This window comes from Chanos chanos, chromosome 4, assembly GCF_902362185.1.
Source record: "Chanos chanos chromosome 4, fChaCha1.1, whole genome shotgun sequence".
NCBI classification, from domain to species: domain Eukaryota; kingdom Metazoa; phylum Chordata; class Actinopteri; order Gonorynchiformes; family Chanidae; genus Chanos; species Chanos chanos.
In genome coordinates, this window is record NC_044498.1 from 38,387,832 (window position 1) to 38,400,368 (window position 12,537).

The 12,537-nt window shown below is 39.4% G+C and overlaps 4 protein-coding genes across 4 annotated transcripts; 1 reads left to right on the forward strand and 3 right to left on the reverse strand.

The window, feature by feature from the left end:
• The first annotated feature begins 28 nt into the window (after positions 1-28).
• Positions 29-2,294, forward strand: mgme1 (mitochondrial genome maintenance exonuclease 1). Its single transcript, XM_030771831.1, has 4 exons — positions 29-780; positions 918-1,140; positions 1,713-1,845; positions 1,931-2,294. Exons 1-4 carry the CDS (start codon positions 240-242, stop codon positions 2,078-2,080), a joined length of 1,047 nt encoding a protein of 348 aa, XP_030627691.1. The 5' UTR covers positions 29-239; the 3' UTR covers positions 2,081-2,294.
• Positions 2,295-2,568: 274 nt separating this feature from the next.
• LOC115809944 (glycine N-acyltransferase-like protein 3) lies at positions 2,569-4,268 on the reverse strand. Its single transcript, XM_030771832.1, has 5 exons — positions 4,194-4,268; positions 3,953-4,063; positions 3,456-3,564; positions 3,096-3,222; positions 2,569-2,968 (listed from the first exon to the last, which is right to left on the reverse strand). The coding sequence occupies exons 1-5, from the start codon at positions 4,266-4,268 to the stop codon at positions 2,569-2,571; spliced, it is 822 nt and encodes a 273-aa protein (XP_030627692.1).
• Positions 4,269-6,263: 1,995 nt separating this feature from the next.
• Positions 6,264-9,174, reverse strand: si:dkey-76k16.5 (glycine N-acyltransferase-like protein 3). Its single transcript, XM_030772040.1, has 5 exons — positions 8,720-9,174; positions 8,461-8,568; positions 8,213-8,333; positions 7,622-7,754; positions 6,264-7,021 (listed from the first exon to the last, which is right to left on the reverse strand). The coding sequence occupies exons 1-5, from the start codon at positions 8,795-8,797 to the stop codon at positions 6,622-6,624; spliced, it is 840 nt and encodes a 279-aa protein (XP_030627900.1). The 5' UTR covers positions 8,798-9,174; the 3' UTR covers positions 6,264-6,621.
• A 967-nt stretch (positions 9,175-10,141) lies between these two features.
• cst3 (cystatin C (amyloid angiopathy and cerebral hemorrhage)) lies at positions 10,142-11,909 on the reverse strand. Its single transcript, XM_030771003.1, has 3 exons — positions 11,625-11,909; positions 10,889-10,996; positions 10,142-10,556 (listed from the first exon to the last, which is right to left on the reverse strand). Exons 1-3 carry the CDS (start codon positions 11,823-11,825, stop codon positions 10,476-10,478), a joined length of 390 nt encoding a protein of 129 aa, XP_030626863.1. The 5' UTR covers positions 11,826-11,909; the 3' UTR covers positions 10,142-10,475.
• Between the last annotated feature and the right edge of the window lie 628 nt (positions 11,910-12,537).

A 12,537-nucleotide genomic window follows, 5' to 3' on the forward strand; every position in this document is an offset into this window, starting at 1 on the left:
ACTCGCGAAGAATACATTTTCCGCAAAATTACCGGTTTCAAGCTCAAATTACGAGCTTCCAGTGGCTGTGTAAGACAGTTGTTTTTCTAAGTTAGAGGCAATTACAGCTATATTTTGCTGTTACATAACTGGACCCTGATAAATGTTTTTGCTCTCTATGCGAAAACGTTTGTTCTTAGCAAATTCTCTGAGAGAACGCAACTGGCTTCCAGACAGATCGAGAAGAAACGGTGGCCACAATGCAGGTCTGCAAGCTGCTGACACAGGCTCATCTGATGCAGTCAGTGAGCTTAGTCTCTGGTCTCTTGTGTCGCCGTTGCCTGCTCATACGTGTTGACCCTCTTTCAACATCGAGTTTATACAGAGTGCGCAAGAAGAACAGCCAGTACAGCACTGTGGATACAGAGCGTTACTCGTCACTTGTGAAAGCCGTGATATCATCACGAACAAGTCCTCAAACTCCAGAAAGTCTTCAGGATGAAGACGGTCGAATTTTTGGACCTATTGTGAAATCCAAATCGTTCTCCAAAGATGTCTCCAGACAACCTAAAAAAATGTTTCCACTGCTAAACGATGCAAAAACGGTCAATCAGCAAGAGTATGATCAGAGATCCTTGACTCGCATAGCTTTAAAAAGGGGCCCAGAGAAATCCACCATCCCCAGTGTGACCCATATACTACAGCGGACAATGTCCGCTGAACAAATCTTCTACCTAGAGCGATGGAGGAAAAGGATGATAGCAGAACTTGGCGAGGAAGGCTTCAAAGAATATACCTCAAGTAGGTACCTCCAGCTGTCAGTCATACAGTCCTGTGTTTTAGTCCTCTACTGTATCGTTTAGTTGAGCTTAGATCACAAACTGTTTGTGACACGCTGCGAAATAACACCCCCCTTGAATAAATGTGTTTGCTTTCAGATATTTTCAGACAGGGAAAACGTTTCCATATATCCATTGAGAAGCTTTTCACATCAGAAGATTCCTCATGGGAAGATACAGAGACATCTGATGAACTGTCAGGATATATGGAGAGCATCAGTCATGTGCTGGATGATGTCACAGAAGTGAGAGCCCTGGAGAGTGCAGTGCATCACCAGTCCTTGCAGTACCATGGTGTTGTGGATTGTGTTGCTTTGTACAGGTGAGGATCTTTCTCCTCTACATGTTAAAAACCTTAAGGTGGAAAGCAACATGACATGTTATCTACTGTATTCACTACATGCTGTACCAGGGAACAACAAAACCCATAAGTAACATTACATACAGCCCATTTACACACAAACACTACATCAGGCATGTGAAACTGTACTTCTATGGAGATTTAGTATATAGAGACATTCTCTCCAATGATGATGAAGATCTAAGCGAGTGTAGAAATGTAGCGACGAACTCTGAATCTTGGTTAAGAACTGATTACGTCTGATTGCTGCCTGGTTTACAGGAATTTGGCTTTTTCATTCATCTGTGAATGCGTAGATTTACTAAGGATATTGAGACTCTGAAAAGCACAGTCAGGTCTGCTAGACTGAGGTAGGCAACAGCCTACACAGACAGACATATACACTACATAACCTGAGACAGTGAAGGATGGGTGCCTTTCCTTGACCTTTACAGTTTGGCTTCATTTAGGACTTTATAGAGATCAGTTTATATTTATGTCAGTTTTGTACTGAATTTACATGATATTATGTAGTTCCTTATTTTGATCCTCAGGGGCAAAGCATGTGTTATTGACTGGAAGACATCGGAGAAGCCCAAACCTTTCCTTCACAACACCTATGATAATCCCTTACAAGTGGCAGCCTACATTGGGGCTTTAAACAGTGACAACAACTACAGTTACCAGGTGATAATGCATGACATTTACCTCTACACAATCATCAATCTTTATACTCTGAAGTTTTAGCAGTTGTTTCACTTTTTCTCGGCAGGTGCAGAATGGCCTGATCGTGGTTGCGTATAAAGATGGTTCACCAGCCCATCCACACTTCTTGAATTCAGACCAGGTGCTGCAGTTCTGGGAGAAATGGCTTCTCAGATTGGAGGAATATGTGGAAAAGTCCAAAAATATGACCACATAAGGATACTTAACCTCAGTAGTTTTCATTTGTTACTTTGTGCAAAATCAAGAACATGGCCCGTGATTAATGCATGACAGAAAAAGAAAGAAAGAAACCTTAAAAATCGCTGGTGGTGTTTCTGGTTCTGCACAACTTGGTTTTGTTTTATTTGCTTCAGTGAATCAGGTACATATTAGGATGCCTTGGACATGCCTGCACACACTGTGTAGTCAAACTGTGGCTGTGTTATTATGCAGCTGCATTTTGTTTAACATCTGTTTAAAATGAATAAACAGTATTTCTGTTAACTTTGGCTTTATTGAACATTTGGCACAGAACAACTGAGTGTCAAGTTCCTTATTGATGAATTGCCTCTGGGAAATCAGCCTAAGACAGAGAAACAAGATACAAACCAACAACCAGTTACATCACAGTTTTAGCCCTATATTTAATGGATCATGTAGCTATGTTCATCCAGTTTTTGTCATCTCAGAAAATCACAGTACAAATCAAAGACTGTTGAAATGAAACCAAGTAGCCCTGTAAGATGGGTCTTCAGTGAAACCTAGCTTTGAAAATAACCTGTAGGAGACCTGGTTCTCTTCCTCTATAAAGCAGTATACAGGATAGCCTTGAGAAAAGAGTTTCTTTGAAATGATGGTGACTAAGGCTTTGGCATAGCCTTTCCCCCGGTGCTCAGGTACTGTATACAGCATTCCAATTGCACAAGACTCATAAGTTAAAATCCATGCCACTGGCTGCCCAGCTGTGTCCAACAGACAACAGGAGGGAAAGTTCAAAATCATGTTCCTGATCATCCCCATGCTGTGTTCCTCCTGGGCAAACTTCCATGTGGAGTTCACCAGTGTAACATGAGACTCATTAAGAGAGGAGACCTTAAGAGCAGAGCTGTATGGATACAACAAAGTGGACTTATGTGAGTCCTGACATCTGATAAGGGTTTTATTATTACTGTTGTATGGGAGGCACTGTGTCTGCAAGATAGTTTTATGGCCAGAGAATACAATGAATGTACCTGTCTGTGGGTGGTAGGTGAGAGGGATCTTTCAGCGTCATCATGTGACACACAGATACTCTGTTTCCTGATGCAGCTTTACTCTTAGCTACACCCCACACCACTTCTTCATAGCAAAGGTCGACACCTAAGTAAAGAAACATTTCAATGTATTTTTCATGTATATTCTAAAGGTGTCTAATTTAAAATCATGACGCTATCCCTATATATATATATACACACACACACACACATATACATATATATATATATATATATACACACTGACATTTTTACCTTCTAGCAGATCATTACACCTTCTAGACAGATTTCAACATTATGTTTTTCATGCCATTTGCCAAGTGCAAACAAGTAACATACCTAAACAGAGGAATGTCTGCCAATCCAAAATGTTAGTATCAGCTAGAACTTTCCTTACAGTGTCTTCATTTCTTGCAAAAACACATATGTCTTTGAAGACATCTCCTTCCTAGATAAGGTTGAAAAAAACAGCATTGAAAGTATGTTTTTATACTTAAGTTACATCAGATAATTGAGATTTATGTTTCAAGAAACCAGTAACAATTAAATGCATTTAATTTCTCCATTTTTTCTGTCACCTTCCACCTTAAATCAGATTGTTGCAACTTTATACTCCCAACAACATGTGCCAGCCAAGAACAAATAGAGACTCCCCTTTCTGAGTCTTAGCCCCTTAAAACGATTCCACTTATTATAGCAAAGGGGACGTTTCCTAGATAGTTTTGGATCCAGTGTGGTACACTGTTAAAACTCATTTGTGACTGTGATTATTGTAAAAAAAAAAAAAGTTGACAAATTAAATTGATTTGAATGGAACTGAAGTGACATCCTGTTACCTTCTCACGTTTTGGTTTGATGATTATTGCACTGAAGTCTGGCCACTGGTCAACAAGGACATCAGCAGCGCTTACTCTTGCTCTATTAATCAGAAAGATGAAGCTATACGCCTTCAGAGAGAAAACAAATAGTTTAATTCACATATATATTTTGGGAATTTATGGGAAGAGTAATGTTTTGCAGTGAAATAATATCATATGAGAAGAACACACAAAGAACATTTAACGATTATATCCATACCTGCTGAGACTGAGGGAGGTAGTTCTTAAGAAAAGTCTCTGCTGTCTTTAGCTTGTCAGCAGTCAGGACTTCCATTATTCCTCCTTTAGACTCCGGTCCAAGACAGTCTCTTCTCTTTTCGAGAGGTCTCTACATTACACTGAATATCTGCTGAGGTTGAAGGTTTAAATGCACGACTTACGTAAACACTTACGTAAGCTACATTATAGATTTAATATGAAAAGGTTTAAATTACTTTAGTGAGAGGTAATAACCTTTTCTCACTGCAGAAGTGACAACGGCGTGTGACCAGACGTATGCTAGACTTCCACGCCCCCAGAAAAATGAAAGCATAACTTCACCAACGCCCGCAATCACAGTCGTTACTGTATGAGATAAATTTCCGCTGTCTCGTGTCAGTTTTACTTGAGGAAACACAGATGAAAATGTAACCGAAAACAGTTACGAATTAGTTTAGGTTAACTCCATGCTTTGGTTACTAGATGGGTGCTGTTACTTTGGGAATTACGGTAATTGCTCCTTTGCAGTTGTGGTGCGCGGCAGCAGAGGCTGCCCTCCAGTTGGTGTGGCGAGCTCGCATTTCAATAAATTGACAGGAGAAAAAGCATTTAGATAGGACGGACTATTAGGGCCACACTCACTCACTCATTATCTAAACCGCTTATTCTGATTAGGGTCCTGGAGCCTATCCCAGCGCTCAAGGCAGGGAAACAGCCTGGACAGGTCGCCAGTCCATCGCAGGGCAGACACACAGAAAAACACACTCACACACAATTCACCTAACCTGCATGTCTTTGGACTGTGGGAGGAAACCCACGCAGACACGAGGAGAACATGCAAACGTAACATGCAAACTCCAAGCAGAAAGGACCAAAGACCTTTTTGCTGTGAGGTGACAGCACCCACTCTGCTACCGTGCCGCCCCATTAAGGCCACCCTGAGGAAAAATATTCTCATCTCATCTCATTTTCTGCCGGCCAGGAATCCGCGACCCGGTGGAAAAAAATTGAGCTTTCGAAAAGGTCGTAATTTAACGAGGATAAAGTCATAGCCTGATTCAGAAAAAGTCATAACCTTACGAGAATAAAGTCGTAATTTAAGGGAAATAAAGTCGTAATTTAACGAGAATAAAGTCGTTTTTTTAGGCTACATGTTATTTTAGAGAGAAAATATCGGTAGAGCAGCCTGCCACACGCGTGAAAATGAGGAATGTGGAACATCTTGTGAACTTATACTTCAGTATAGATTTCACAAATAACGAAATACTCAGTCTTTTCACACATAAGCACCACATTATCATGTCAGGAGTTTGATGTGTGTGGCTCGGCACGACGTGCTCGCACAATGACAATAAAGTTGTTGCTGGTAGGCCCTAATATAACATTTCCTAAATATTTCCTAATATTTCCTAAAAAAATATGTTTTTTCTTCGTTAAATTATGACTTTCTTCTCGTTACATTATGGCTTCATTCTCGAAATCTCAGACCCCCCCCCCCCCCCTCTCAATGTGGTCCTAATACTTCGTCATATTTTTCCTTGTTAAATTACAATTTAATTCTCCTTAAAGTACAACTTTATTCTCGAAATCCCAGAATTTTCCCCCTCAATGTGGCCCTAATACTGCGTCGTATTTAGATGGTTTATGGAGAGACAGAGAGAAACTTCTAACAACCTGTAATCAACTCCTAAGCCTTCTTACTGTCCATTCTTTTCATGCTTTTCGGTATGCTGTAAGTTATAATGACAATAAACTTGAACTTGATATATGAGCGTATAGTATTTTCCTGCCGTGTGAGCATGCTTATTCCTTTGTGTGTAATGTTACATGCCATGTAATACGTGTTTTAGTAGTTTCCAAGATGAAAATGTGTAAACTAGAAGCATAACATGTCAAATACTAGCCGACTGCTGATTGCCAATTAGTCAATAGAGGGCTCACAAGCTAAGGGTTAAGAAAAATAAATCCGGATTGCAAGAGGTTTTAGGGAAAGACACATTCCAGTCCAATAACACAGTAGTATACAGCAACCAGAACCTAATTAAACACTCCAGATCAGTAGAGTCAAATCTGCTCTGTTTATTTGTGTTGGATACACACATACATACTTACAAAGGTTTCTTTAGTAACCGATGAGGTATTTGTAGCTTCATTTCATTTGGAAAAGCTAATTTGATTCCATATTTCTCACAGTCCTGTTTATAATGATTGTTGTTATTACTTTTTAAGTCACAGTTGAAAGCCATCCACACATTTGTAAAGCATGACCATTGTCAGTTGGATGCTTTAAAGCATAATTTTATAGAAAAATCTTTTGCATTTGTTAATAAAAATGAATTGTCATTTACTGAAGCCAAATTTATGTGCTGATTTCTTCTTCCTGTAGAATCTAAGGCATGAAATTTCATGTTCATTAACTGAATTTTGATTCAGTAGTTAAACTCAAACCAGGCAGCCCTGTAAGATGGGTCCTCAGTGAATCCAAGGTCTGAAAAAAGTTTGTAAGAGAGTTTGTTGTCCTCCTCGATAAAGCAGTACACAGGAAATCCCTGAGAACAGAGCTTCTTTGACATAATGGTGACTAGGGCTTTAGCATAGCCTTTCCCTCGGTGCTCAGGCAACGTGTACAGCATTCCCATTGCACAGTAGTCATACAAAAGCACCCAAGACACTGGCTGATTGTTGTCATCTGTGATGCAGCATGTGGGAAAGTGGCTGATGAGGTTTTTAATGTTCCGGTAACCTCGATCATCCCCACCAAATTTCCAGGTGCTGTTCACTAAACTGATGTGTGATTCATCCAGGGTGCTAATTCTGGTCTCAGGGATACTGTGGAATAAACCAGGGGTACAAAGGTCATGTAAACATCCTTATTCAGTTGTGAAAAACACACAGGAATTATCTGGATTTCTGCATGAATACCCTCTAAAATGTGATCTGATCTTAATCTAAGTCATAATAAAAGATAAAGACATTCTTAGTCAATAAACTACACATGTAAAATATTGCGCTGCATATGTATGCAGAAATCCAGTTCATTCCTAAGAGTTCACTTTTATTTTCATTCCTAAGAGTTTCACTGTATACCAGTTTTTGTCGAAATGCAAGCACTGGAAAAGTATGTAGAAGCTAGTGGCCTGTTGGCAATCATCATGAAAATGACTGCAACATGTTCAGCAAAACAATATCACAGTGATAGTTTAAATCAACAGGATTAAAGAGAAGTTTTCATGTGATCACATGATGCATGAAAAGAGGAACCTGGATTAAACTGATGGCTTCTCCAGAGAAATAATCACATGCAGATAAATTTGGCTACAAAAGCTTTAAATATACAATCAGTGCTGCTGAAGGATTATACATAAAGGATTGTTATTAATAACACATTTGTAGCATATAAACTTGGGGACATTCTGCTGTAGAGAGTACCTGCTGGTGGTGAGAGGAGGCAGGAGACTTTGGTCAGGCAATGTCATGAGATGCACCAAAGTAAAGCCTCTCACACTGACTCCTTTTGAGGCAGCAACCTCTCTTAGCAGAGGAGCATGCTGAATATCAAACCCTGTGGAAACGATCATGAAAAAGACATAAAATGGCATACAACAATATATAATGCAATTCAATACTTTAACAGGCTCTATAACTACACCTAAGAGAGTCCAGGGATCGGTGCCAGCATGCACCTTTGACTTTTTGCATGAAAAATGCAGTAATATGATACTTGCTTTCTAACTTGAGTAAGTGTTGTACATTCAATGTAGAAAAGTGGGGCTCTGAATGGCTTCCAGATATAATATTTAGCATAGCAAACTTTCTATATTTTTACCACAACTACCCAAATACAATTTTTACCCAAAAGATCCCTAAATTATAAATGCTGATATAGCCTAATGAGGATAGAATAAAATATATTCTAAAAAATTCGAATGAGTTTTTAAAAAAAAAGGTCACCACAGTCGAAAGTCAGAGAAATCTAGGCTCTACAGGGAGAGACTTTAAAATCTTAATCAGAAAACTTACCCCCTATTAAAAAGTATGTGCTCCAGTCAATTGCATTTTCCCCAGACACCATTCTTTTCAAGACTTCTTCATCAGTGCTGAAAAAAGTAACTTTTTTCATATAGTCCAAGGCACGCTCATTCTGATCATTTAGGTATATGCAAACGAAAAAAAAAGCAAATTGAAACCAAAGACCAGTTGAACATAAAAATATTTTGTGATGATACCAAAAATCTTGTGGGTAGATAGGCATAGCTCAGTTACATCACCTTCGGATCTGGTCGAAGTATTATAGTCTTGAAATCCGGCCAAGAGTCCACTAGAACTTCCAGTGTGTGTGGTTTGCCTCTGTTTATGCCAAGCAGAAAACCATACACCTAAAAATCAGTGGACATCACAATATTTTATGAAACGACAAGAGGAACACAACTGAACAACTTTCAGTATGTGCTTATTCACGTAACAGTCAACCTTCTTTCTGCCTAGTCGCTCCGGTACAATTTTATGTTCGACAAGATGGTTCTCTACCTTGGAACTTCGTGGCAAGTGCGACTGCAGAACTCTCTCCGCAGCTTTCAGTTCATCCGAAGTAGTCAGAAATTTCATTCTGGAGTTGTTTAATGCTGATCTTTACGAACCTGTTAAACTGTTCAGCCCCAACGCCACAATGTCTTTCTCCGTTACGTGCAGATTTGGTCGCACTGGATACGGGCTCTCTGAAATCTCACATCGGAGATGTCAGTTCGATACAATAAGGCCTAAAACGATACCTTCCTGTAGCGATAAATTTAAGTAAACGGACCTTTTCGAAGTTAACTGCTCAGGTATGTCCAAATTTACAATCACAAGAGCAGAAAAAAAGATATTTCGACTAACACGGCGCTGTGCAAATGACGTCTATTTAGACGTACTAAACATCTAGTTCGAACCAGCCTGGAACATATTCGTTAATGTTTGATCATTAGTATAGTGCGAAATACAGGGGTCCCTAAAAATAAGAGTAAAACGTGTTATGCCGTTCTAATCCCTCAGGCATGTCCGTCGCTAGGTTTGCGAGAAAAAAAACAGATGTTCAAGTTCGAATTCAGAAAACTGTTACTGTTGTTACCTTCGGGTAAAAGGCTGCTGTTGTACAGTGAGGGTATGTGTGCGGGTATTGTATTTGTTTTCGTACTTTCTTGAGTGTCCGACCGACCGATAGAAGCAGTACGTTGCTGAACAGAATGGGCGTATGTGAGTTTATGTTGTTGACCGTCTTTTTAAAAAGTGACTGGACTGTGATTTTTGCCGTGCTAAGCGCTATACATAACGTGACGCATTGTTCACTGTATCTGACCGCTTAGGCTTTTATGTCATGTAAGAGGCTCCTGTGGCCTTTGTTTTGCAAATGTCGTATCCATATGCGATTCGCCGAGTTATGTTATGCATATCAAAAGTGACAGCATTCTACATTGCTAATTTATTCCACAGTGCCAGAGCAGGACCTCGATGTTCAGCTAACACGTATCCTCCGCTTAGCACGCGTGTGTCTCTCTCATCGGTGACACTGACAAGCAAAAATATAACAAGTAAACAAGGAACTAGTTACATTCGGTAGGCTATATTTAATACATGGGAAACCGAGATACCATTTTCTGCTTGAGGTCAGTGTTCGCAAGTGTTGAGATGAATGCATGGTATTGTGGCATACAGTGGTGCTTAACATTGAAAATTTTAATGTTTCAATATTTTCATTTCAAATCATTATATTTACAAGTAATATGGGAAACCTACATTAAAATAGCTTATTATCTGCCTTTATCATGATAGATTGGATAATTTCAACAGCATATCCAAGGCTTGAAGAGAAGTGTGATGAGAAACGGTACTAACCTTATTAGACAAGTTACTGAGGACAACTTGTTTATTTACACAAGCTATACTGAAAATAAAAAGACCAGTACACATGGACACTGTTCATTTGTGGTCCTACTTCACTCAACCTTTTATTGAAGATATCAAATGATGCATACCTAAACTGTCATGTTAACTCCAGTTTTAAATGTTCAAAATTGCATAAAATGTACTAAAAAGCCATATATGAATCAATGTGCTAATGAAGGCAGGTTTATTGCATTTGTATCTGAGTAGTAATAAGAAATGAGGGTTCTACTGGCTACACATTCTGCTAAACTAAAGTAATCAAATGTAACAGAAACTTCAAACTGATGCCGAGTTCTGATTATCCACAAGTGGGTTGTAAGATGAAAGCAGAGGCTATGCTGCTATCAGAGCTCCATAAAGCTCAATGCACACAGGTGTTGCGAGTCAGTTTGATTGTACTTGTCCAGGGCTGGCTCCAGACCTCAAAAGTGCAAGTGTAGCGCTAGAAATGATGAATATCACAACGTTAAGAAATATCCCCCCAAAACACACTGACAGACATGGCAAACCGTATTTACAATTGATAATATGATATATGAATAGCCAGTCCAGTCAACAGAAAATGAGAAAATGTCAACATATCATTGTACTTATATTAATTGATATTATTATGATGATTAATTTTAAAGGCTTAAAATGCATTTTTAAATGGGTCAAATCATTTGATGTGACCTGCATGCCAAATAGTGACATTTGGTTTGTTCATGCCCATTAATTTGCTTAACACAGTTTACAGGCTACTCACAAATGAATACCACTAAACATATGCTGTACCTTTACATTTGCTCCCTCCTGGATGGCACAGTCTGTCTCCACACTGCCCTTTCTGCACCGAGTATTTGCCATCTTCACTTTGAAAATGTACTTCAAACCACTCACCACCTGATGAAGTAGAGGTAACGCTGTGAGATGCTGCCTGGTGATTTTGGCTTCCATGAAGTAAGCCTCAGACAATTCATTTTCCTAAAGTCATTTTTCCTATTTTAAGAGTTTAATTATAAAACATGGTTAAATAAAAATATATCCAATGTTGGGGAAGGTTTTTGGCCTTTCTTTTAATGAAAACCACCACCTCTGATCTCTGCACCCACAGACATTCACTTCTTTGCACTTATACAATATGTAGCCTACCCTACCAGTGAACAGCCAGTGTGTGAATTTAAATAAGTTATAGAAAAAAAACAACAAGTTTTTTTAGAACAACAATGTATCTTCCTCATTCTTCCTGCCTAATCTCGGTGCTCTGTGGAAATGCACGCTTCCGGTATTGATGTTGCTATTATGCGAACTTCAAATTCGAAAGAATAGCATATGCTGTAACCCCTTCACTGTCATGTGACGTGGTGCTACCACTGGATCTGCGATGGCTTTAAACAATGGCTGAGAAATACCAGTAATATTAAGTAGCATCAAGTAATGGAAATAATGTTCCCCCTGATTCCAGACCGCAAATCTTATTGCCCCCCGCTGAGAGAGTCGGGCCTGGTATGCGAATTAGAAGAGGACCGACCTGTCTCTGAACGCTTACGACTTCTTCCACTTCATTGATGAACATATCATTGCTTGCCCTGTTATGTTGAGCAACGGCAAATCTCAACGCATTCTGGACTCCTTCGTCGTTAAGATCCACATCTGCTGGGGCTCCAACAAGCCCAGCACTTGCGACGGCAAAGCCCACCGCTAACAACGGAACTACAAATCTCCAGAACATGATTATTTCAACTCAGTGGACTTTCAGAATTGCACAAAAGTACACTGTCGTCGAAATTCAGCCACAACAACAACGAGGATATGTTCTGATTATATAAACAGTTTTGTCAACTGCAAGCGTCACAGAAGGGGAACGTCCTTTACGACTAAACCAATCACTTCGCCCTAAATGAAATGGGCGGGGACGAGGGCGGTTTGTGTTTTGGGCCTAAACAGAGCGGCTCTGGGCCTAAGGAGAAAGTGCCGAAGCATTTGGGAAAACGAAGCGCTTGCGGATATGGTCTAGAATGTCTAACAGAGACAGATTTAGCTTGGTAAATTTGCACACTATGAAGAACATTTACAAAAATTAAAGTTATTTCCGTAGAATTGTGTAGCGATACAGTGTATGATTTGTCCAAAAACAGTTCCTATGTTTTGTATACATTTTAGAGCAATAAAACATGTTATTTCATTTAAAAAATGAGAAATAAATAAAGTAAAATGATAGCTAACTAACGTGTTGAAACAGCTGGTGTACAGTTGACTGGATACAATAATAATGTCTTTTTTCATGTACAATGACACATCACAGTGGTCATTCTTGAATACGTGTTTGGTTAAAGAACTGGCAGAGGGGTGCTGCAGATTACACACACACACACACACACACACACACACACGTTTGTGTGCACCTCGTGTGTGCGTGTGTATCCATGTGAGTGCATATTATT